This window comes from Rhea pennata, chromosome Z (genome assembly GCF_028389875.1).
Source record: "Rhea pennata isolate bPtePen1 chromosome Z, bPtePen1.pri, whole genome shotgun sequence".
Lineage (NCBI taxonomy): Eukaryota > Metazoa > Chordata > Aves > Rheiformes > Rheidae > Rhea > Rhea pennata.
Window position 1 is genome coordinate 30,899,916 of NC_084702.1, and position 26,071 is coordinate 30,925,986.

Below are 26,071 nucleotides of genomic sequence, written 5' to 3' on the forward strand. Positions count from 1 at the left end.
GTTCCCGTGGCCCGCCTGCCCCCGCCGTGCGGGCTGGCTTAGCCCTGCGCACTGGCAGCGCCGGGAGCCCCGGGCCCGGAGCCCCGGGCCGGCCGCGGCGATGATGAAGGGGGTGGTGGGCGGCTCGGTAGCCGCCGTCATGCAGGAGAGCTTCGGCTGCGCCGTCGCCAACCGCTTCTACCAGCTGCTGGACGACGAGTCCGACCCCTTCGACATCCTCCGCGAGGCCGAGCGCCGCCAGCAGCAGCGGAAGAAGCGCGATGAGGCGGCGGCGGCGGCGGCCGCCAGGAGGGCCGGCCCCGGCCCCGGCCCCGGCCCCGGCGGCAGGGCCGGCGCCCCGAGGAGGGAGTCGCAGAAGGAGCGCAAGCAGCCCGAGAGCCCGCCCGCGCCCGCGGCGGCGGCGGCGGCGGCGGCGGCGGCGCAGCCCGGTACGGCGGCCCCGCGCCGGGGAGGGCGCGGCCGCGGGACGGGAGCGCGGGCGGCGGCGGGGCGGGCGCTGAGGGCCCGCGGCTTTCAGAGCGCCGCGCTGCTTCCCTCGCGGGGGCTTCGTTTGTCCGTGTGTCGTTTTTGCCCTCGGGGCCGGGGGCTCCGGCGGAGGGAGGGATGGCACCTCGCTGGGGCACGGAGGCGGCGGCAGTGTCGGTGGTCGCTCTGCGGCTGAAACTCTTCGTGTTTGGACGGTGCTGAAAAGCCCCGGGATTTTGTGTTGTAAGCGCGAACCTGGAAGTGCAGCAGCGATAATCAGAGCGTCGCCTCGGGTGGCTGCCTCGGCACGCTGCTCAGACTCGCTCGTGCGGAGTTTTAGTGGGCTCGTAAGGCTTCAGAGGGGAAACAGGCCTTTGGATGTTGAAATTGTAACTTTAGAAATAATTGTAAGAGGTAAACAGAAGAGCGTCTTGTCTCGTGATGGTACTAACTCTTCCGCTGTGGCATCTATCGTTTAACTGCTATTTTAACACCCCTCTTGGTACGTTCAATATTTGGCACTTTGGCCATCTCCTTTCAGTGGTTTGAACCTTCAAGCGTTGATTTCTTGCTCTCTTTTTTTGCACCTCGGATTCTTCAAGGTTATAGCATGTTCAGAGATCTCTGCTAAATTTATCCTAAGCTTGCATTGATATCTGAAATTTTTTAAAAAAACTCCGTATTTCCTGGGTGAATCCTTTAGGATAACGTTCAGGTGTAGTCTAATTTGCTTGTCAGCTGCTAAGTTTTGGTGCTTGGAGCCAGTTTTGTTGTGGTAAGTGTGACTATTCTGCTTTTGTATCAAAATGTATTTGCAGCTGAATGTTCTGCTGGGCTATATCTTGCATTTGTAGGGTTTTTGATTTCTTTCCTTCTCTTCCCCGCCCTCCTTCTCCTGTGGCTATTTCATTTATTAAAAAAAAAATGTTGAGCTTCATGTTGTTGAATTTGAGACAAAATCTAAAGTATATAAAAGCTGGCTGATGACTGTGTAATGTTGAGAAACTTTGCACAGAAGACTAGTTCTCTCCCTCTTAAATTCATGTAAATTCCCAGTCTCTCGCCACAAAGAATTGCAATGAAACTAACAACATTAGGTTTTCATTTCCTTCTATATTATTAAGTATAGATTTGCTTAGTGCAGCAGCTCCTGTTAGGTGCGCAGTAACAACTAAACCACATGTTATAATACTTTGTACAAAGGAAGATGCTCCATAGTCATGTGCCCCTTGCATTGACATTACTGTTTCATTAAAGCGTTGCCAGCGCTACCAGCTCCATTACTTAGACTTAAAATCTTGTACTACCCAAAAGTAATTATTTATCTTGTGGATCAGAGACTCTTCAATATGAAACATGCACTAATTAATGACCATCTTGGCAGAGGATGATCTTACAAGTAGTCATTTCCAAACAGTTGTCTAAAACTGTCATCTTCTGAAATTCTTGTAAGACTCCTAGATCGCTGTCTAGAAGATGGTTATTCACATTAGGAACTGGCTTATATTGAGGATACTTTCCTTGGTTATCAACATAAGGCAAAGGAGCCTGTTCATTGAACAGCAAATTTAAGTTTTGATTTGAAAGCACTAGAGCAAGTAATGACTATTACTAGTAGCCTCCTGGACCATGGAAATAGATGAAGAACTTTTTACCTCCTATTTGTCCATAGGCATCTTCTGTGTAAAACAGTGTCTTAAGTAACTGTGTAGACTGTCTTCGATAATTTTCTGTTATTTTGATGTCAAGAAAGCCAGTTTCTCTATGCAGAGGCATCAAGTGTGTGTGTCTTGTTCTCATTTCCTGCTAATTTAAGATGGGGAAAAAAGAATGCTGGCTTATGGGAGGCTTAGGAAAGTGAATGAACATCTAGTTTAAGACAAGCTGACATTTGGTCTGAAATACACTGCAATTTCCTCTTTAAAGAGACTCTCCTGGATTTTTTTGTGCTCCTGCATATGTGTCTTGGGCTTGTTGTGAAATAAGGATTGTAACTAAATGATGATCGGGAAGATAACTAGGGCAGAGAGTTGAGACTTGGGCCTGCCTGCTTTCTCTTGCTCTTGACGTGCTATCTGCAGGCCCAGCTCCTCTTTTGGGACAGGCTTGCTGAGATAATGCCACCTGACTTGGGCACGTTCAGTGACAGCATAGCTGACAAATACAAAGCAAGTGGAGGAAAAAAAAATCTAAGCTTTTAGAAGGTGGAAACAGTATTTTATTTTCGGTTATACAGTGTTGAGAGACTAAGTGTACAGACCTGAAGCTAAGAACTTCTGAATGTAGTAAAAAACTCGGGATGCTGTGAGGTTAATGGGTGAGAATGAGTAAGCAATCAGTAAATTCCTCTCACCAGTTGAACTTGGCTATAAAGCATCTGAGGATGGCTGTGTCACTGGAAGAGTGGCCCTTTATTTGAGGGATAAATAATATTTATTTAAGTTGACCAGACGTGAAAAACTAAATGGACTGAAAGATTGTTTTTCCTATTTTTTTTTTTTTTTAAGAAAAGGAAAAAAGCTGTCAGATTTAGGGTACCACTTCCTCTAGTTTCATTTTGCTTATTAGGAATTAAATGTCACAAAGGAACATCTTGACCCATCTGAACAGCTGAAGCAGTTTCTGGTTTTCTGATCGAAGTGATAAAATTTAGTTTGCATTGTCATACTTTTATTGAATTACTGGGATATGTTGCTTGCCTGGGCTTCAAAAATATTGGTAAAAGTTAAGTTTACTTTCTTATTATTGTATTATTTCTTGAACCTACTAAATCTGAACAAAATAGGCTTTACTTAAGGACTTGAAGCAAGCCTAGACCTTCTGTGTGATTTCAAATGACTAATAAATGTAAGACTTTGAAGCACTGAGAGACCCTTTTTCTTTAGTGTTACATTTTAATGTTAAAATGGGAGATGTTCTTGCAAAACATCGTAAGCCAATGTCTTCATTTCTATTTGGTTCATGAGTATCACTTCCAGAAAAGTTTTTACTTAATTTCTGGAAATCGTTCCAACTTGAAACAAGTCTCTGAAGCTGACTTTGTCAGGTAATTCAGTACTTAAACATTTACAATCCAAACTACTGTGAATTGATGCACTAGTAAGATTTTTTTCTTTTTTCTCTGCTCTCTGCTCTCTATCCTTATTTCATAGTCTACCACGTTATCTGCTCTTTGGCTGATATGACTTGTATTTATTTCTTTTTTACTGACATTCACATTTTGTCACTCTTAAGCTGTGTGCTTTACCTTGGTGTAAAGGCTGTTTAGAGGTTTTGCAGCTCTTGTAATTGCATCTCTTAATGTTAACTCCATTCACTTTTAGCAAACTGCATTTGCCAGCTCTTTATTCAAAAGGCTCAGTTGCAGAGCTTGCATTCTTTACCAGTCCAGGCAGATTAAATTTGTTGAGTATGCAGTAATAAGCTCTGTTCAGTGGAAATCTCTAAACCTTTGTTGCTAATACCTCTAAAAGGTTTTCTTCTTTCATGTACATTTGATAAATCATGTAACATTTGTATGTATTTCCTGAATATTATCTGACTGCATTTTTAGCTACTGTTTTAGGTCAATATGGCATGGAATGCTTCTGAGGAATTTTAAGTCATGCTGACTGCAGTTGTCGTGTTGTTTTAATAGTTCGAGTATCATTCTTTCAGAATCACAGTCATAAGGATTGTCCAGAAGATAGCTGCTTAGGCAATTCTGTAATTGAGTGCTGGCACACATGGAAACAAAATATCACAAAGTAGAGTCTAGCTCCATTTAGCTGTCTTTGATGTGTAGCATGAAATAGCTGAAGCCTGCTTTTCATATTTTGAGAGACAGTATTAATTTGCAAATCACTTAATTAGCCATACCTATGTTCTAGCTCACAAAATTAAACACTTGAAGGTTAGAATTAAAATCACATTGGCTTACCCATATGCATAGGGGAAGAACTAAGGCTATCCATGCAGTCTTAAATCTGATGTGTTCTAATCCTCAAACAAAAAGTGTATGTGGATGAGAACCATTTTTTAATATTTACAGTTATGCAATTTTAAAGAAAGATATGTTAACCATAAACATATTAATGTGTTACTGAGATGCTAAGGTAACAGTATCCTTCTATGGAGGCTTACTTAATAACAGGGATCCTTGAATGATAGTGTCATTTCTCTACTCACTATCATTCCAGACCAACCAGAGCAGTATTTCTGTTTCTGTTCTTACTTGCTTTTCAGAACACCCATTAAATTATTTATTGAGACACAGATTTCTTCATTTAAAAATGAGCTGTAAAGCTGAAATCTGAGGGATGATGGGTATGGGTCTCTTGGAAGAAGAGAAAAGAGGTTTGCTTTTAGGATCGATGAAAGTGTTGCTATTAGTTTGGATATCCGCAAGGCATGTGAAACTTGTGTGGAAATGGAAAATTTAAAACCCAGTCCAAATTCTTTATTTTGTGTTTATACGGGTTGGAAATCTGCAAAAAAAAAAAAAAAGATTTGCAAAAGGGATAAATAAAAAATGACCAGTGAGATTTACTGTTACAAGGTAATTTAGCTCAGTAAACTAAAATGGCCAAACACTGTGATGTTGCAACATACATTGTGAATGAACTATTAAATGATAAATGAAATTCTGTATCAGTAAGTATAAAGTAATATGTTTGGGAGAATGTACATGGAAATGAGGGAGCAACATTGCTAGCTACTGGTACCATGAAATATTTTTCTAAGCTCTTTCCTGAACTACAGTAGCAATTGAATTGGAGTGATTAGGATTAATAGTATTAAAAGAACAGGTCCATTTCCAGTTGCAGTCTAAAAGTTAGACAGTGTTAGGAATTACTGAAATGGAAGTAGCAAGGAAAACAAAAAGAATTTTATGCCTTTAAGTGAATCTGATGTTTCTGCATCTTGAAGAGTGTGTGCTCTTTTGGTTGCTTCAAAAAATATTAAAACTAGAAAAGCTTCACAAATGAGTGACAAGTGTGAAGTTATAGAATCATTTGTGTATTGGAAGAAGTTAAATTGAGGCTTTTCTTCTACGGAGAGTTGTGTGAGGGTACAATAGAATTGTATTTAGAACTACTGGTAGGACTTGGGGAAGACAGAATGTTTCTTTATTACTTGGTATTATACAGAAATCAAAGCATATCAATTCAGACATATTTTGTAAATTAAGGAGAAGGAATGCTTTTTCTATAGAGAACAGACCTGTATCAGTTCTTGCTGTAGGACAAGATGACAACGATGACAAAAGTATGCATCTGTTCAGAGCAAAATCCCAGTAAAGACATGTCAGCCCTTCTGTGGGGCTTTCTCTCCATAAACCAATGCTTACAGTCTTAGATTCAAAAAAAAGTAAGCGTAGATTGCTGGAAGTTGGGAAATGTTTTGTCACTGTTGTCTTTCTCTAATTTTATTTTGCTGTAAAATAGATACATCTTCAGTCTGATCTTCTACAATTGCTCTAACATTCACCTAAAATGAGTTAAAACATGTGCCTTTGTTCTGTTCCAGTTACTTAAGTAACAGTATGTTACTTAGGTCAAACACAAATAACTTAGTTTGGTACTTCCTCATTTCTGGCTGTGGCTGTGGAAATGGAGTATTGATGCGATTTTCTAGGTAGGCTTGAATATCAATTTTCTCGTGGGATGAGTTGATCTCAAGCTTATGAGGATCCATAAAACAGTCTGATATGGTACTGTCAGCTGGATTTTAGGTCTGAATACAAGATTTTGGTGTTCTTTTCAGCAGTAATCTTTAGCCTATGGCATGCGAACTGCCACCATCACCTGCTTGCTCCTTGGATAAGGAGGGAGGGGAGTCGGAACAAAATTTCTGGTATAGCTTATAGTGACTGACAGCAACTGCAAGTTGAGCAAGTTGGAAAACAGTGAGCCTGCTGCTAATATGCTCCCTTTTCCCTTGGGGGAGGGGGGGAGAGGGGGAAGGTGAGGGTGCCATGTCTCAGCAGAGGTCAGTGAGTAGCCCACAAAAACTAAAACAATGTTTCTTCCCCAGGAAGAATTCTACTCTTTTGTTATGGATAGAGAAACTCTGGGTGAAAGCTAGATGAAAAGGCTCAAAGGAGGCTAGAATTTGCTGAGCTGTTTTAAATCCTTTTGTAAAAACATAGATGTCTACTGGCAGGGAACAGTGCAAGTTCTTAGGTATAGCATTTCTGCTTTACCAATTGAGTTTGTTGAAATAGGCTTCTTAAAAACACTTTCTGGAAAGTCTTCCTACCTAAATGCTACAAGAAAAGCTAGTGAGGTATTAATGTGACAAAGTGAAAATTTTTGAAGCACTGTAGTTCTGTGGGATGTAGAGTTTTACCACTAGTTGATAAAATAGGTTCTTTCTTTTTAAATTTATTGTTATTATTTTGTCTAACTAACAATGTCTACTTCCAGTACCTGGTAAATTTACTGTTTGCAGATATCATTCTGTCTATAACTCAACTGTCTCCAGTCAGCTAAGTTCGTTGAAGCAGTTTTAGCATGAAAATTTTTTGATTCATCAGTTCAGAAAGTGAAGTGTCAGGCAACTTAACTGATAGACTAGTCTGGTGCAGGAGCTTCTCAGGAAGAGTAGTGGTGAGATGAGGAAGAATGACCTTCTCAGCTGAGTATTGACATAACTGGAAGACATGTGAAGAACACCTTAAATGGAGGGTAAGCTTGGTAATTAGAGAAGAGCAATCTTCAATTTTCCAGTGTGGTGTTTGTAAGAACTCAAGTAGGTGATTTGTGAAACCTTGGGCTGTTTCAAAGTTTTGAGGGGAAGCCTGTCTACTGTTCTGTATATGTAAACAAATAAATGAAATTGGAGTACACTAGAGCTAATTAATGAAGGTTGAAGGCTTGGCTTTTTCTTTCACCGTAAAGGAAAACCATCACGGCAGCACTATACAAGACTGCCCTTGTTTTTATTCCCTGAAGCCCCCCACTCCAAGGGTAGGTGGCCCTTCAGCTACTTAAAAATGGGTCGTCATTATGCCAAGAATATGGCAGAGGATTAAAAATGAATAGCTTTTATTTTCAGTACTGCCAAACTCTAGTTTGCTTTGCCTTTATGTGCTGAACTGAAAATTGCATTGTATTTGTACTGATTCACAAGAGGTTGCAGGTTTCTGCCCTGCTGTTTGTTAGAAAGGTGTGGTTACTAGATTTGTATGGTTTTAATCTACTACCGTGTGACTGTCAGTACCCTTTAAAAAACATTTTTTATGTAGGTTTTAAGTATCCTAATTAATCTTCTTGGTACTTAAATTTTATCTGCAGTATCTGCAACAATTACAGCTATCTGTTAGAATCAATGAAATAGCCTTATGTTGAAATCAATAGAATAGAACTGCTTTGTTTAGCGCAGTCAGTGCTAGTGGCATGTGTACTAACCCCCACTTTTTTTTTTTTTTTTTTTTTTTTTACATCTAAGGGCTAGTTTCTAGCAACCTACGATTGTCATCTTTAAAATTACTTTGGTACCCTTGTTACTTTGGTATTGCTTTACTACTACTAAGCAGTTCTCTGAGTCTCTGGGTGAAAAAGAGGTTAATATTAAGTATGTAGGGGAGATGGATCTCCAACTACCCTGTTCTTATTAAGTTATTCTATTTTGAACATGTTTCTGATAGGCTGGGAGAGGCTCAAAAAGTGACTAACAATGCATCCTAGTACTGCAGTTCTCCATTCAGACCCATAGGATAACAAAAATGAGATCAAAAGAAGTTTCTCTACTGGCTATGCAAAGCAAGATTCCCGATTTGGAAGTAACATTTGTGTAACAGGTGGTACAGTCGGAATGTGCATACAGTGGGCTTGTTTTCCAAATGGCACTGCAGAAAGTTTGCATACATTTGAATTATTTTGTTTTGTATTATTTATAGTTTTGTTATTTTATTAAAGCATTCTAACTAGAAAAGCTTTGTCTGAAGCTAATTTCAAAGTTGTTCTTTATTCAGGTTTTACATCATAATTTTTGAGGCAAATACAGTTTTGTAGGAATGAGGGACTCAAAACCTTCAGAAAACATAATTGTCAGCATTTACTGTATAAAGTGGCTTGCAATTTAAAGACCATCAAATTACAATTGCTTGTGCAATACAAATTAAACGATCTTGTGCATACAAATATGGTTGTCCTTACTGCGTAACAAAACTTTATTTACTGCCATTGAGTGGATAGTTCTCCAAAGTTTTCTTTCTAACAGTGATGTCTGACACTTATGTTTTGCTACCTGTTTGAACAGAAGTCTTCCCCACCTCCCACTTACAGAGCTAAGAATTCATTTGCACTTTAATATTGTGGCATAGAGTATGTTTTATCCTTTTTATGTACTAGAAACCGAGGCACAGTAGCTAGGACTGTCATATATCCACTAACCTGAATTCAGAAACTTTGCCAGCATTGCACAGGTACCCTTGTGGAAGGAAGAGCTCAGTTTTATTGAGCTGAGATCAGAGTTTTTGTTTCTGCAGTTGCTTGCTGGATTCACTGAAACCTAAAACTTCTGCAACCAACATACTATTCCCCTTCTCCACACCCACAACCCCCTCTTCAACCACAACAGTAGCCAAACAAACAAACAAAAAAAAACCCCAAATGCCTAATTTTCATCTTGGACTACTATATTCTAGAATTAATTACTAGTGTTGGAGCCCTTGTACTTATTGTATGAGTTTCTGCTTTTTAAACTCAATGATTCATGGTGTTAGTAAATGGTTCCCTTCTCCATGGAGCAGTAAGTGAATGTGATCCATTTTATTGTTGGATTTCATACACTTTGAGCTTAAAGTAGAGAAGTGTAGGCTCAGCTTCTAAATTCAATCTGTCTAGCAGGAAGTGTGTTGTCTGATCAAGAATTAATGCCAGTCTGTAACTAACCCCATCTTTCCCTCTTTCCCTCGTTGCTCCTGCAAGTGTTGCAATTCATATCTTCCAGCCAAGTTTCCCTGTCATGTCTGTAGTATGTTAGCAAGCTCTTTGATATAACATAGCAGGATCAGTGTTTGTTCTCCTTTTTTATGTCAGTTAGCAAAATGAGATTTTTTTCTAGTTGATTTTTTTTTGAAGTGGCTGAATTGTGTTTATGCCAGACGAATGTCTGCCTGAGGCACACTCTTCCTTACAGAAGAAAAAGTAAGGAACCATCTTTAAAACAGTGTTTGTGGTAACGTTAACTGTATACTTCTAATATTTTGGCAGACTCAGGATTGGAGAGGGTAAAGGAGAAGGCTGTAAGGTATAGTCAACTTGCTTCAGTCTACAGTTTGACTGCAATTCACTTGATTAATGTGGATTATTTTAAACTGTTAGTAATTTGTGTGTGTGTGTGTGTGTACAGGCCAGAAGCGAGCTCCTAAACGGGGAGAACAACAAGGATGGAATGACAACAGGGGAACAGAGATAAAACAAGACAAATCTGAATGGAGACCCTCTTTCAGGGAATATCGTTCCTATGAAATTGAAAGACAAGCGGAATTCACGGTAGAAAAGTATGTATAATCTAAGGAGCTGTAAGTGTGTCATAGAAGGTTTGCACAGAGATGTGAAGGAAAAGACTTTGAAATTCTTGAATGCTTAGTAGCCAGGGGTGATTTGAGGCATGATTGTATTATTAGTGCATATATTTGGTGTGAAATTACTGAAGCAGTTTAGACCTGTCAGAGCTGTAACTTCAGCTTCCCTGCAAACTGATTTGCAGCTAGTTTTAGTTTTGTTGTATTTCTAACATTTAACAAAAGTGTTAATATCTGGAAACCTAACCCTTAGTCTGCAGGACAAATATTCTATTTTTGAATTCTAATATCTTCCAAGTTCTGCAGAACATGCAGATTTGAAGTAGAACAGATTTTACAGTTCAGACTCAAATTATACGTTTATCCTACATCTACCAGTTGAATAATGAGTGCATGTCCTTTTTGCTTTCTCTGTAGGTAACAGAATAATAACATCTGAACTCTTAATACTTAAGAGCATGGTTGTTTTTGCTTTTTGTCACAATAGTTGGTATTTTAAAATTCCAAGACCTTGTTAGCAGCTACATATAAATATGAGTTTGAATAGTGGACTTATTGCCTAATAAAGTCACCAAAGATATGACACTTCTTAGTGTTTTGTTTTTTTCTAATGTTTTCACGATTTTCAATGATCAGCAGAAGTTTCTATTTCTGTTGTATCTTTGTTTGCCATTTCTAATGATACAACAAAAATCTGACTAGAAAACTTATTTTTAGACCAATTGAAAGGTTTGACCGTGAAAGGCCAATACGAGGACGTGGTGGAGGAAGAGGTGGAATGCGAGGCAGAGGAAGAGGTGGTGGAATAAGTAGAAATTTTGATGGCTTTGACCAAAGAGGAAAAAGGGAATTTGAAAGACAAAGTGGGAGTGATAAAACGTAAGTGTTCTCATGTGTTCGTTCATATGCAGTGTACAAGTAAACAGTACACTCAGCACTTTAGTATCTCTTAAGTATTTTGTCTCTTTCTTTTCAACCCAAGTGAGTTGTCGAAAAGTCAGTATTGGTTTTAGTTTGAGGCCCTAATGGAAGAAAAGCTCTTAAACTTAAAAAAAACCCCACTGTTTCTCTCTCTAGAGGAATAAGAGCAGACGAGAAAAAGAGTGGAAGTGGAGCTCGCAACTGGGGAACAGTTAAAGATGATATGAGGTACAATATATACTTGTGCCCACCATAGGTCATCATTTTCTGTGGAATGGGTATGGTTGTAATTTTGAAGTTTCGTGGGTATTTTAAGCTTTATTCCTCTTGCTTTTTATTAATAGTTGTGATTGAGCATAGTTTTAATCTTTTCTCTGTCTTTGCGCTAGTGAGATGAAGTGTAGTCAAAAGCATGGTGATATTCCTTGAGTGAGGGCCAAAATTTTCCTGATTGGGACCAAGAAATCTTTTAACTGGAATAAAGTACAACCCTCTCCCCTCCCCTAAATATTTGTGCAAATGGTCTGAGGTGTTCACTGAGTTTTTTCCAATGCTAGTTAAGAACTGAACCTTGTTGGTGGATGTAAGATCCAGTCCCATTTTCCCCTCAAGTCTTATGTATAATGTCTAAATTATAGATGGCAAAGCTGTAATGAAATTCAATGCAGTTCTAGAGATAATATTATCTGAGCATGCTACTGGAATACATTATAAATTGTATGAAGATCAGTGACAGAATTTGGAAGTTTATTAATAGTCATCTAGATTCTCTGCTCCCCTCCTCCCCTACACACTTAAAAATCTCAGTTCTGCATGTTTCTTACTGGCTTCTATTTGGGTTTGCAAAAACTCACTAGAAATCTGAGTTTTCTTCCATTCTTTGCACTTCAAAATATACTTTTGAAAGTTACTTTAAGTTACTTGTCCCAATATGTGACTAGATCAACTTTTCACCAGTTTGGATGAAGCTTCACTTTTTAAATGGAAGTTTTGTGTGCGCAGAGAAAAGTTGAACCTTCCAGCTTCCAGCAAAGATCTTTGGCTGTATACGCATTCATTCACAAAATCATACTTAAAAATGTAATTTCCTGTTTATAACTTAGAAAAATGGCTTCAGGCAATTAAATATGGCAATATTTGTCAATGTATACTAGATTTCCTAAGATTTTTTTTTTTTTAATCTAACCAGATTATCTCCTCTGTGGCTAATAATTTTGGGCTTTGATGTTCCAAGTCTTTCTGAAAGGTTGCACCAACTTTAATTTGTTACTAAAAGATTGGTAAGGTATTGTGCTTTTCAAAATGGGAATCAGCTATACAAATACAGTAACACAAAGTATCTGACCAACAGTACAAAACTTGTATAAACAAACTTTTTAGGGTGTTATGGAAGACCGTGCAAACTTCATAAAGTTCAAGAAAACTAAGATTACTTGTTTTGTCTCCCACCTAAAACTTTTAATTCAGTAGCATCAGCTTCATGGCTTGTATGTATGAGATAGAAATGCCTTCTTGTGTAATGTGATGAATCTAATAGAAGTGACATTAATTGAGACTGTCTAAACAATTCTAAAAGCCTCTCTATTGTGCATTAATTGTGCTTAATAATGCACTAAAACTAGAAGATATTAACTTTATGAAGTTTATGCTTATCAATGTAATGAAAATAAGTATACCATTGCTCTTATTTGACAGTGAACTAATGTCAGTGTTACAGAAAATATATTAAATTTAATATCAAGTATGTTTTTTTCTGTTTTAATAGCTGAAAATAAAATATACAAGACCAATGTGCTGTAATCAAGCATTGCCATTAGTTTTCATCATTAGTCCTTTTCTTTTCTGGGAAGAAAAATGCATAGAAATAGAGTTTTCCTAATACTTCTAATTTTAAGTCACTAATCTAGTTATGTAATAGATCAAATTCCTTGTTATAACTGCAGAATTTTATTTACCTCCTCCTCTTTGACTGCCTTCCCCTCCCCGCCTTCTCCCTCTGTTCAAGAAATTATGCCTGGAAAAAGTGATGTATTGATCTAAAAGTGTTTGGTTTTTGTTGTTGTTCCCCCACCCCCCATGTGACCCATCAAGACTTCTTGTGTTTTTGTTTACTGTTTTAGTGAGATGGAACAGACTGCTCCAATGGAAGAAACTGCTGAAACAGCTGAGCAACTAGGGGCATCTGAAGGAGAACCTCTGAACAAGTATAGTCTGACTAAATTATTTTACTTTCTAAATTCAAAGAAAAACTGTTACTGATATTCCTCACTTGTATTAGAAGGTACACTTCTTGAAATCAGAACTGGAAAATCTTGTAAGTGCAAATTTTTAAAAACAGAGAAAATTTTTCTGTATTTTTGTATTACTCAACAAAAAAGTCCCTAATTCTAAACCACTTAAATGCTGCTATAATAACAGAAACTTTCAAAGTGTTGGTAGTCTTTATGTACGGAAAGTCTAGCTTAATTTGAATAACTGCAAATTGCATTTGATTGATCAGTGATGCTTATGCTTCTAAGGTTGTTTGACTACTGGGGGCTTACATATTGTCAGTTACCTGTTTAATTTGGGTAACTTGTAAAAAACTGCCCTGGTTTTCTTAAGATACTCTTTAAGAAAAGGGTATTCAAGATACCCGTGTAATCATAAAAATACATTTATACACTAATGTAAATTCTCAAGGCAGTAATTGATGAATTACCAATACCATTCAAATGTTTGTCATTCATGAAAGTACTCTGTAGAGCCTAAAGGTTTACTGTGAGCCTTAAAATTATGGGAAATGAAAGAGAAATTTGCCCTTCCTCTTCTGGCATTCATTGTTCAGATGAGATAATTTACTTCAGATGAAATAAACATTTTGCCTTAAGAAAAAAAAACTGGAGTGTTTTGAGTAATAGACTTTAAAAAACAAGTTAGTTGCTTACAGTGAATGTCCCTTGAACAGCGAAAGGGGCTGGAATCTGTCAGTTTTCTCTTTTGTTGTTCCAGAGACTCATCCCCTCCTCCCTAATGGTGCAGCTATATTTGATGGTTGCATTGATTCATTTTTTTAACTCAAAAGTTATAGTGCCGACTAGCATACAAAACCTGTTTTATGCTCAAACTGTAAAACTTCCTTAGTGATTGAGTAGATCCAGCTTTGACTTTTTTATTTAAGACTACTATTATTAACTTACATCTAAAAGTTACTATATGTGGCAGGGGGAGAGGGTGGAATCTATCTCTGGAATTGAATGAAGTTCACTGCATTTCCAGAAAACTGTTCCTAGTTTAGCTTAAATCGGATGGGTAGTGTAGACGATCTCTCAAAATTCCACTGTACTGACTAACTTAGGTAAATATTAAAATGGCTATTCATTTTTTTAAAAAAAACTTATGATGCCATTACTCTTTTCAGAGGCTTGTATCAGTTTTCACTTCCTGCTAGCTGAAATCATAGCCAGAAATTCAAGCTCTTTGTAAATGTATCCTGACATCAGTTACATGTGGAACATAGGCTATGAAAAGTCAACTTAGTAGCAAAACCATCTCAGTCTGCAAGTTGACTTTAATTCTTTTCACTTTCTCAAAGGTTACTAAGTGTTTTGTCAGACTGTGAGCTGTCCCCAATGGGTTTATTCTTTTTCGTCTCTTATTAAGAAGCTTAGCGTAGTCCACAGAAATCTGTAGGATTCGAAAATGCAAGTAACCTACATGTACAAATTTGCGTAGTGTTTCAGTGCTGTAAGTATCCTGAAGAATCTTAGATCTGTATACAAAACAAGTGCAAAAATTTTACACACACACACACACACACACACACATACACACACACACACAGACACACACACACACACCTCTTTGCAGTTACTCATGAGATTAATATCAGCTTGATGACTTTATTTTAAAGAGAGAACATTGTGCTAAGTAGTGCCTATATAATTAGGGATGGCTGTATGGAATACTCTGTAACAAGAAGGAACTAATTCTTTAGAACTCTCTTAATGCTTAAAGGCAGAAAGTGATGGAATATGGTTTCCAGGCTTGATGTGCTTTAGAGTTAATTTTAAGGTCTTATCCATTTAGGTTGCACCTGTTCTCCAGACTTGCTGTCTTCTGGCAGGTGGCGTATGTGACAGAAGTTTCTAGCTGGGTTACTTTCTGTTCTCTGTACAGCCTCAAGATTTTGTGGGTTTTCTTGCTTCAAGCTACTGCCAGAATTGTTCTCATTTTGACTCTTCTTAAGTGCAGCAACTTTGAGGAATCTTTCTCCCCTACTGCTTAGTTGCAGTTATGTGCTTGTACTGAAATAAGAGAAGAAACTACCCCTCCCCCCCTTTTTTTTCCTCCCTAGTATAACTGTTTCTAAAAAGGAAAGAAACACCTGGAAAATGGAAATAATCTCTCTGACTGTGTGGAAGTACTGTACAGTTTTCTGGTGTTGTACTGATGCTTCAATGCAACTCCACAAAGATGTTTTCAAACTTCTGTAAACTACTGGCTGTTACCTTTAGGACTGTGTCTACACTGCTGTTGACCTTCCATTGCAAAATGTTGCTGGACAATGGTTTCTTTATAGTTACATAACTTAGTTATAATTTCCAAGGTCTTCAGATTCTATTGACTCTTCAATAGCATCTCTTTCTGCTATTTGTAGCATGCCAAACTGCATGCCTTTCTTCTGCAAATAATAAGTATAAAATAATGTTAGTTCAGTTGTCCTCACAGCTGCTTGAGCTTCTGTTGGAATTGTCTTCACAGCCCAAGCAATATAATAAATTTAGTTGCCTGGTATTTCAAACAAATAGATTTTTGACTCTTCCTCACCACTAGTATGACACAATCTAATCAATTTCTTATTAAAGGTGTTCGGAGAGTTAGTATTTATTCTGTGGTGGCACAGGATTCTTGATGACAGGAGCTTGCTTCTTTTTGGTGATCTGTGTATTCTTCAGATCATTTGATCATGAAGATTTTCAAAATCTGTCTTCAAGTTTACTGGCCTATTTACCCATCTTATTGAAAGTGCCTTATTAAAAGTGATATAAAGCTATTACTAAACTAGATGAAATCTTTAAGTATTTGGCTAACTGTGTTTCTTCAGTAGTTAACTTGTACTGTTGTAGCTTGATCTTATCTTACCTTGTGTAACTTCAGAGTTGCTTAAACTGGTGGTTGTAATGCACTAAAAGCCATGGATTCTGTAAATGATGTTTAATGGGAAAAATTCATGCAAATTGTTTTTCAGTTTTCATCAAGAAAGCATTATGCAGTGAAGTAATGGAAAAACTGATCAGGAAAAAAGCCAGAGAATCGGTACTTCTAATGTTATGAACCTAATTAGCTGAGCAGCTGAACTGAATGCCATTCTTTTGGTCCTCATTTCTGTATATTACTCTGTTCATGGACGAAAGACGTGCATAGTAAACAATGCATAGTTTAAAGATTATAGTCATTCATTAAAAGTAGTGAAGCAGTAGAAATCATTATTAAAAGCTCCCAGTTTGGTATTTTGATATATATTTGCACTGTGAATACAGTTTCCTCATTTTTAGAGGCCACACTGATGTATTTGGCACAACTTTGTAAACACGATTGTTGGTTTGCCAAGGAACTCATCAACTTAATGAAAATGCACAACAAGTAGTTACTAAAAATTAATAGGGCAAGAGGATGGAAGGTAATGCACAGAGTGCACTTCTAGACCTAAAAGAACTAGCTACAATTGGAGCTCTTGCCAAAATATGGTACACAGGTTCCTTCTGCTTTATCTTGTTGTGGGAGATGTTTTCCCGTTGGATTCTCAGTGTTCGAAAACAAATTTCTTCTGCTAATAACCTAGCAGTTGAAACCATCCTTTCAAGTAAAGATAAAATTGTACTTTCAAGTTGAGAAACCAAAAATTTCCTTTGTAGGCACTTCTGTACTTCCTTTATAACAGGAAGGGTTGGTTTGGGTATGTTTATATTTGTTTTAAACAACACTTGTGATTGCTGTCTAGCAGAATGTCCTCTTGTCCTGTGATTACAGGCAATTAGGTATGAAAGAGGCCTTGCCAACCCGAGGCAGGACCAACTGTAATTATACTGCTCTTAATACCTGTCTGACTGCTTAATAACTGTTCTGTAAAGATGATTTTCAGTGTCCCTGGATATACTTCCAGTGTTTCTTGATCCTTTAGCATTGGAAACTACTGTAGTGATGGTTTTACCCTCTCCCAAATCTTGTCTTAATCAGTACGGATATGCAATTTCTTTTTCATTTTAATATTAAGTATTTTTCCCCCTCAGCTCCTCTTCAAAAGCTTTCCTTACAGGTCGTGTATTTTAGACCTCGTATCTATCTTGTTATTCTCATCTGAACTCTCTATCTGTTTCCACTGGCTGGAATACATGACTCAGCTGACACATTGTGGCATAATCCTTCCACTCTACTGAGCAATGTATTTCAAACAAACTCTTGTTGATGTATGTCCTTATAATGTTACACTGTTTCAAAAAGGGCAAATACTGTTGATTTTAAAGTTTAGCTTGAGTTACCTGCAATAATGTTTTAGGGAGCACATAGAGGGATTACTTCAGAACTTTTACCTTGCTTATGGTTCTTCATTTTGTGTTTGGGCAGCTGATAGTTTTGCCTGAGTATTCTTGCTTCTCTTTGGGACTTGCATTCTATTTTTATTATTATTTTTTTATTATTATTTATTTTTAACAACTTATTAACTTAACTCTTAAATTAACTCTTAGCAACTTAAACTTAACTCTTTAGGATCTCATAACAGTCAGTACCTTTGTTTTCTTCAAAACATGCCATATTGCCCTTTTCTTTCCTGAATTTTGTACCATAGAAAATGTAGTGAATGTTACTTTTTCAACTGCAAATGTTGAATAAAGATGTCTTTAAAGCTTCACACAAATACACTTTTTTTTCTTTTGTAATTTAAAAGATTAAGGTTACTTTCCGTGTCTGTTTTGCAGTTAGTTTCGTATCTTCCTACAGGTCTCATCAACATCTGAAATAGACTCTGTAACTTGTTGAGAATTTCATGGGAGGCAAGGTCAAGAGACTTCCCTGAAGTTCAGATATCTGAATTACTGTTTCTCGCTTGTCAGAGTGGCTGTTGCTTTGTTTTCAGGAAGAAGTCAGCCTGATTTGATAATTTTTTTTTTCTGGATACTTGCAAATAGTTTTGTTTTTTCTAATAAATATTCTCAGAATTGAAGCTTCAGATAGTTGACCTAAAATTATCTGATTTCTTCCTCATCAGGATGACAAATGGAAGTGTTTGGGTTGTAAGCATTTCTTAATGCTTTTGCATGCAGAACAGGATCTGTTGGTCTTTTTCTAGAAGTAGTTGCATCTTTCATCAGTATCCTTTCATCAGTATCCTTTTCATTTAACTCAGTAAATGAGTTAACCTTTTACCTGACAATCCTTCTAATAATGTAGGGTTAGATCTTCTTAGTCAGTTTGGAATTACAAACTGTTTACCTGTCATCTTCATTTTCAGTGTTTTACAACCGAAACTTTCTAAATAACTGGGTATGAAGGTATATTAGAGGGTCAGCATATAGTACAGGGCTTGCATATTTTTGACTTGTGTATTTTTTTGAAGTTTGTTCAAAACTGTATTCTGAATTAAAACAAGCTCTTTTACTGTTCAGTTCAAATTTGTGCTTTTACCTGTTATATACTGGGTGCTTTGGAAAAATGATATAATGTTGACTGATAGGTAAAAAGATAATTCTGTGCAAGATCAAATAGAGTGTAAGTCTATTCTTACAGAAACTGATTCTAAACATGCAGAGCATTTCCAGCAAATTAGTGTTCTGCTAGGATACTCATACAACTTCAAAGTCAAAATGCACAGTTCACTGATTGTTACTTGTCTCTACATCTTTCCACGATGAAAACTAATTTTCAAACTTGCATCTAATCAACTGTGTATTTACACTGGAAAATTCTACTCTTAGTCTTCAAGATTTGGTAGAAGATGACCTGAACTCTGATTTTACTAGGGAAATAAACTGAGGAAAAACAGTGCTAGTGAAATATTTAGCCATCTTTGACTATTGTTGCCATGCGTAATAGTTTAGGGGGAGAAGGGGAGGAGGGAGAAATAGTTGGGACTAATTACTGCAAGGCTTCCTGTACTTCATGGCATCTGATTTTGTTTGGAACAAGAAACAAGTGTCATGATGAACTGAGCTGTGCTCTCTTCATCTGGCCCTGTTTGGTAGGTAATAGATTTCTGCTAATATCCTTAAAAAAAAAAAAAAAAAAAAGTACACCTGTAGCTGCTGGTCCTGGGCAAAATAGTGATGGCTAGCATCAGAAAAATGGCAGGATGAATAGTCAAGCAGTGATGAGTAGAGAAGGTGAAAGATTTTTAATCTCATTCTATGTATCTCTGAACACAGACATGCAGCCTTGGGCATATAGTCTCTATTCTTTAGTTCAGAGATAAAAAAGGCAGACTCTGACATGCTCCTTGTGTTTTCCTAGATCATATCAGCATTATTACACCTTTGTGTAATAAATGTGAACTTGAACAAGAGTTATTCTATTTATTTTTGGCAGGTGATAAATTCTATCTCCTTGCACTCTGCTGCATTTGACAACAGACGTGTAAAAAAAATCTTGTGGAATTCGGAAAAGACATATTAATAACAATCTAGAAGTTTCCAAATATGGTTGGCTCTTTTTAGAGGCCCAGAAGCTGTGCTAAAGCATGACTCCATCTCATATTGTCATTCTGCAATCAATAAAACCTTGCAATTAGGGTGTTTTAACCTGCTTGAGATATATATATATATATATATACACATATACATATATATATATATATGTATATATATGTGGGTGTTTTTTATAACTATGGCTGTATTGCTAGGAGCAGACTCACTGATGAAACAGTAGAGTTGAGAATATACCAGGTCAAAAGACAGACTGACAAGAATCCAGAGTGCTTGTACTTACAGTGTGATATCATTTCTTTAGAGACTAGCATTCTTTTTCTTCTGGGCATGTTGCAAGCTAATGGTTTTTACTTTATAACTATAAACCTTTAGAGTTGCTGAAGGGGAGCCAATGGAAGAAGTAGTTCAAGAAATGACCTTAGATGAGTGGAAAACTCTTCAGCAACAGAGTCGACCAAAGCCTGAATTCAACATCCGGAAGCCAGAATCCACTGTTCCTTCCAAAGCAGTGGTGATACACAAGTCAAAATATAGTGATGATGTAAGCATTGCCTCAGAAATTCTGTAAGCTCTGCTTTATGCGCAGGGTTAGGAAACTGTTTCTATTCTTTTTCTAAGAGATTTAGTATAATCTAAGCAGACTGGAAATCCATATTCAAGCTTTGTTACTGTAATCATATATGTGCTCTTAAACCTGCCTTAAACTTATTACCTATTCATTTTCTTCTCTTTAATCATCAGCTCTATTTTATGTGATGCAAATATGTAACATATCAAACTTATCTGAATACTTATCATGAATACTTATCTCAAATTGTTCTACCTTATAGTTCAGATTTAGCAAAATCTGTGTCTTTGCTGCTGCTACCTGTGTAGATCTCTGGTAACATCACTAGAGAAACTTGGTTTGCTGAATACTTCTTGTATCCTAACTTTGAATCGTGTTTTAATACTTAGCAGTATACACTTGCATGTATATACTGAAAATTCTGATTTTGGCATCTGTTAGTCTGGATGCTAAGTGTCCTATTTCTCATCTCTGTTGGATCCTAGCTTTCATTGTGTACTTAGAATATGTGAAGTTTTTTTTTTTTTTTTTTTTTTTTTTTTTTTTTTTTTTTTTGGTTTTAGGGTCCTGCTTCTTAGAAGTAACTCTGGAGAGCTTGTTTGTAGTCATGTGCTTTTTTTCCTCCCTCTCCCAAACTTTTTTTCCACTATATTGCTGGTTCTGACATTTCAGGGAAGAATTGTAGGTTATTGATATGATTGGGAGGTGCTGGGGAGAAGGAGGAGGATTCATTCATAGATTATTGCTTACTTAGATTTTAAATTTTGAAGGTTGTACAAGTATTTGCGTATAGTCATAGCCTAGCATGATGGAGTTGTGATCCTTAGTTAAGGCCTATGTGCATGTGTGCAATATATATGTTATCCTTTGTGTAGTTTTAATACTAACTTCCAAACTTATAGCTTTTCATAGTAAGTCTTAATCAGTTTTGATCATTGAACAATTCCAGGACAGACTCTAATACTGAAGTTGCCAGTGTCCTTCTTAGCACAGTGACAATTACCATCATTGCCACCTCCTTTTCCCCCAACAAGAAAAGAAAAAAGAATCATAATTAGCTTTCACAGACTCTGAAGAGTATAAGCAAGTGTCTGAAGAATGCATGCAAGCTTATTATTTTTGCTCCTAAATTTTCTTAGCTGGCAGTATCAAGGGACCTTATTGAAATGAACTTAGAGCAGCAGGTACAGGAACTGCATAATGTGATGAATTGGATCACTGTTCTAAACATTGTATAAATTGATAATAACTCATCATCAAATAATTCACCAGTGCATGGATGAGCTTACATATTATTGGCATATTACCTCAATACAATGTTGAGAAATAGTCTTACATCCACTAGTTCCTGTGGACATCCAGATTTAAAACAGTAATAATCTCATAGCTGCAGACAAATAGACAAATAGCTCAGTTAGTAGCTAAATGTAGCTACTATGCTCTAATATGGCTTTCTAACCATTACTTCAAGATAGTTGTAGGAGTAAGAAGCTTAAGCCAGATTCTCTAGTCCCTTAGGAAACCTGTAGATTGTATTGCTGAAAACTTCTTTATTATGGAGCTGATATAGAAGATTTTGTCCTCATGACTATTTGAACTAACAAAGAAGTAGCCGAAGTGTCTGGGAAACTGTGATTGTCTTGCTTCTGTTCACACGCTGTGTGAGTTAAGGTTTATTTACTATTATGGGTGTCATCTTGACTAATCCACTGCTTAGTTTGCAGCTTAAGTGTGAGTGCATTGGGGAGGGAGAAAGTTTGTATGTGGAAGTTCTAGACTCTAACCAGATGCTCTTTTTAGTTGCAAAAAGACGACTTTGAAGATGATTCTCACGTCTTTCGAAGAGCAGTGAATGACATAACGTCTCAGCTGGATATTAATTTTGGGAGTCTCCCTCGCCCTGGCCGTGGATCAAGAGGAGCACGAGGTGGTCGTGGTCGTGGCAGACGAGTTGAGGAGACAGGGCCTCGACCAGAAGTAGGGATTTTTTTTTTTTGGGGGGGGGGGGGGGGGCGATTTTTTGCTGCTTTTATTTTCTACAAGATCTCATTAATGACAGCAGAATTGTTTCTAATTCCTACCTCATAGTATGTTAGCCTGGCTATTTTGAGTTCCTGACCCATATGGGGTTACTTAATTTTAAGTTCCAGTTCAGCTTAAATAACTAACACATAACTTTCAAAGGTCAGATTACTATTTACTGTAACAGTAACTAGAGGAAGGGGTGCAATGAAGAGTTGTTTCAGCAATGAGTTCTGATATAAATGGGGAAGTAATTAAAATGACTAAAAGCTTGTATGTTGTACAAGAAATATTGTTTACATCCTGATAGAACTTTAACTGAAAGAGAAACTGGTAAATCTGGGACCCAATAGAGGAAGATACAGGAGGTTACAAGCTGAAGTCTCTATTAGACTGATTCCATGAAAATTCAACTAAAAAAAACAAAAACAAAAAACAACAACAACAACAAAAAACTTCCACTGCCTTTCCTCTTAATGAACAAGGTCTGAATGTGTTTGACAGTTTAAAAATGACATCTTTCTCTTCACAATAATGCAAGGTCTCAGTTTAGTTTTATCTGAGTAAAATACTTCCTTTAATTAAGTTTTGGAACTTGAAGAATGTGACTTGATGCAGATTGCTTCATCTGAATGAAAGAGGCTCTTTCAAGGTATCAGAGCATAGATTTTAAAACTGCAATCCAAATGTGTGCAGCAGCCTTAGAATGTAAAAAGCTAATAATGCGCACTGCTAAACCAGGTTTATGGGTGGAAAGCTGACTGGCTTTACTTTTTTTTACTTTAGTGTTGCAGATCATCTGGTCCTGCCCAGGCAAGATACTAGCATTATAAACATGTTCATGCCATAACAATAATGATAGTCATAACTTCAGAGATAAATGTTTAGTATTTCTGTGAAAGTGAGTCTATTAATCTGTAGTTTGGATGACTAGAGGAATGGAACATTTTCAGGGTAAAAAGAAAAAAAAAGCTGTCAGATGCTGCTTTTGAAATGAACACAATTTTTATAAACCTTCCTTTCTGACTTCACAGGTGCAGACTGTTGCTCCAAATCCTGATGATCCTGAGGATTTTCCTGCTTTAGCTTGAAGGAACTATTGTGAATGACAGTATCTAAAAGTAGCTTTGGCATAGCTGTGAAGAGACCAATTTTATGTTGCTGTGGAAAAAGAAAGTCTGAGTCTACATGGAAAGCTGATTTGTTTTTTTCTTTTTGATGTGAAATGATTGCACCCTTGTGCTATTGGAAGGGGATTCTGGAGATACCAGTGGACTGGGATTCTGTCACAGCTTCCTGTGTCTGCCTCCATTTACGGAAACTGTGTGAAGGCATATGGTACTTTACTACAAGGACTCAAGTGACATTCAAGAGTACAGTGCTTAAAATATGTATATAGCAATTACATCAAGTTTTCCAGACAGCACAGTGAAATGTAAGCTGTACAACATGGTCTGCAATTGGGACTCTAGTGATTCACTGTAGTCAACTGAAAGCTGCTTTCCTATTTCTTTAAGTGAGGTGTACCTTTGCATACCTTACATAGTTACGAGTTGCAATTCTTTGGAGGCTGGCAAATAAAGGAAAATGCTCATTGGTTTGGGTTTGAGGTGTTATTTTCAGAAGTCAGAGTAGCAGACTGAAGCTTTTGCTGTTTGACAGTAGTCCAAAGAATGTAAACAGCAAATGTTACTCACCCAAAACAGTGATCATCTCTCTAGATAGGAGTGATCTTAAAATTAAGACAGCACAGACACTTTTAACTGATAGCTGACTATCACAAGCCTTGCTTCAGTAACAAGCTGTAATCTACAACTAATCTGAAGATGTTGAAGGTGAAATGAAATAATGATTTTGATCTAAAGACAGAACCAAACTGTTAAGGAAACTTTCTGTTTTTAGCAGGAGCAACTACATGCTAAAACCTCTTGCTTTACCAAGAAGTTTGTGTAACATTGAGGATGAAATGGGATGGTCCTGTCCTTTCAGCTTTAACATGATTTAATTTGAGTCAGACACTGTAACTCTTTCTCTATCAAAGAGTATTCAGAGCCATTCTCAGGGATCTGAGAGAAATGAGTGAATTGTACCAGAAATGATGAGGGAAAGAAATGAGAGAACTACGCTGGACGTACTGGAAAAGACTATCAGCCACAAAGGAGTCTTCAAATTCTTGCTCAACTTGGACGCTGATTTACTGGGAAAGCAGGATGAATATAGACTTTTTTCTTTTTCGGTTCTCTGCCTCATTTTGTTTTATACCATTTCTTAATCTCCTTTGAGACTAAATGGCAGATGAGGCTTGTGGTGGGGGAAACCTGTTACTTTGCTTTGGAGTAACCTCTAGTAAGAGTGAGACATGTTTAGAAACTTAAAGAAACTCTTATCTCGGTGGTAAGGCTTTATGCAATTAGGATATAATCCTAGGAAAACCACTGTTTTTTTTTTTCTTTCTTTTTTCTTTTTTTAATATGATCCATACGATGTTCGCCCAAACTTATGTTTGCCCAAATGGTACTTCTCGTTTTGTTAAATTCTGCTGTGTGACAGTTTGCTGTAACATAAGATTCTAAATTCCCAAAGGAGGTCATCCTAATGGCATAGTGGTAATCTGATAAACTGTAGTAGAAAGGACGTGCATAATTAACTGAAAGCAGTGGTATTATGGGAACCAATGCTGTCGTTTCTTGCATTATGGAGCTGGATGAAATAATGTAAAGGACTATTTCATCTTGTAGGAGCAAGCTACTATTTGAAATCATTGCAATTTGAGATTTGTCTGCTGTTGTACTATTTTTAAAAGTATCTGTTTCTCCCCAAAAGGGAATTTTCATGATTATGAAATATAAGTAATCCCCCTATGGAGCTCTTGGAGCTTTTTGCTCGTTCTTACCCTCCATGTCCTCTGTTTCCCAAGAGGCAGGACAGAACAAGTCTGACTTTTTTTCTTTTTTCTTTTTTTCCTTTTTTTTTTCCTCCTCATTTATCACATGAGTGCCTGGAGAGCTTCTTTGGAGGACTCAGTTTTGTTTTCCATCAAATTTTAAGGTGTATCTTTTCTTGTTGCCTCTTACCTTACTAACTTTTCTTTTTGCTGAGAAAAATAATTAAGTACTTGAAAGCAAACCTTCCTTTTTCTACTGGAAGTCTGAAGCATGCAGTTGATCCAGTTCTGACCATTCTGTGGGAAGGAGTGAAAGGATCACCTCTGTGTTCCAAATTTGTACTGCTACTTCAAAGTTGCTGTTTACTGCTCTAACATTGATCTGTTTCTTAAAACAGAATGACAAATGGGGAACGCTTTAAAGCAGTTGTCCAAGTCTATTTGTAAATGATCTGCTGACCAAATGGTTTATTTTAAAAGCTCCTGCTTAAGAAAAAAAAAGTGGGCTGTTTTTAAGACTTTCTGTTTAATCTGTGGAGTGCCTTTTTTTTTAAGAAGAACGATAGGAATGAGGCTTAGGATGACTGGTTACTCTACATTAAATCAAATGTCTTAGAACAGCTTAGGTGTGACTCTTTTTTTTTTTTTTTTTTTCTTTCCTCAGTGTGCCTTGAGTATGCCTTGAAAGTTTCCCTAGTTGTTGTTGTTTAAATATAGAGAAGAAATTATTAATTATTAAGTGGTAACAGTGAACCTATTACTTTGCCTAGCGCTGAAAAATGAACACCTTATTAACCTCAATGTTCTGTCGTATCCAAGGTTTAGATCCAAAGTAGCTGAATCTGTTCTGCACATGTCTGCTGCCACCAGTGGCTCCTGGTTTAGCCTTACCTTCGGTCATGTAAACCAAATGGTAGACATGTAAATATATTTGTAAAAGCTAATAAAATGTGGTATACCTCTTTGAGAAAGACTAGTGCTGCAGATCTCAGTCATGCTACTCTTTAATACACTAC

At 37.3% G+C, this 26,071-nt stretch overlaps 1 protein-coding gene across 2 annotated transcripts; it reads left to right on the forward strand.

Annotated features, from left to right (window-relative positions):
• HABP4 (hyaluronan binding protein 4) lies at positions 1–26,026 on the forward strand. 2 transcript variants are annotated; one of them, XM_062600263.1, is made up of 8 exons: positions 1–428; positions 9,805–9,955; positions 10,697–10,858; positions 11,057–11,128; positions 13,021–13,104; positions 19,954–20,122; positions 21,950–22,126; positions 23,206–26,026. In XM_062600263.1, the coding sequence occupies exons 1-8, from the start codon at positions 101–103 to the stop codon at positions 23,260–23,262; spliced, it is 1,200 nt and encodes a 399-aa protein (XP_062456247.1). In that variant the 5' UTR covers positions 1–100; the 3' UTR covers positions 23,263–26,026. The 2 variants fall into 2 exon arrangements, with proteins under 2 accessions (XP_062456247.1, XP_062456248.1); XM_062600264.1 differs by lacking the exon at positions 11,057–11,128.
• The last annotated feature ends 45 nt before the right edge of the window (positions 26,027–26,071 follow it).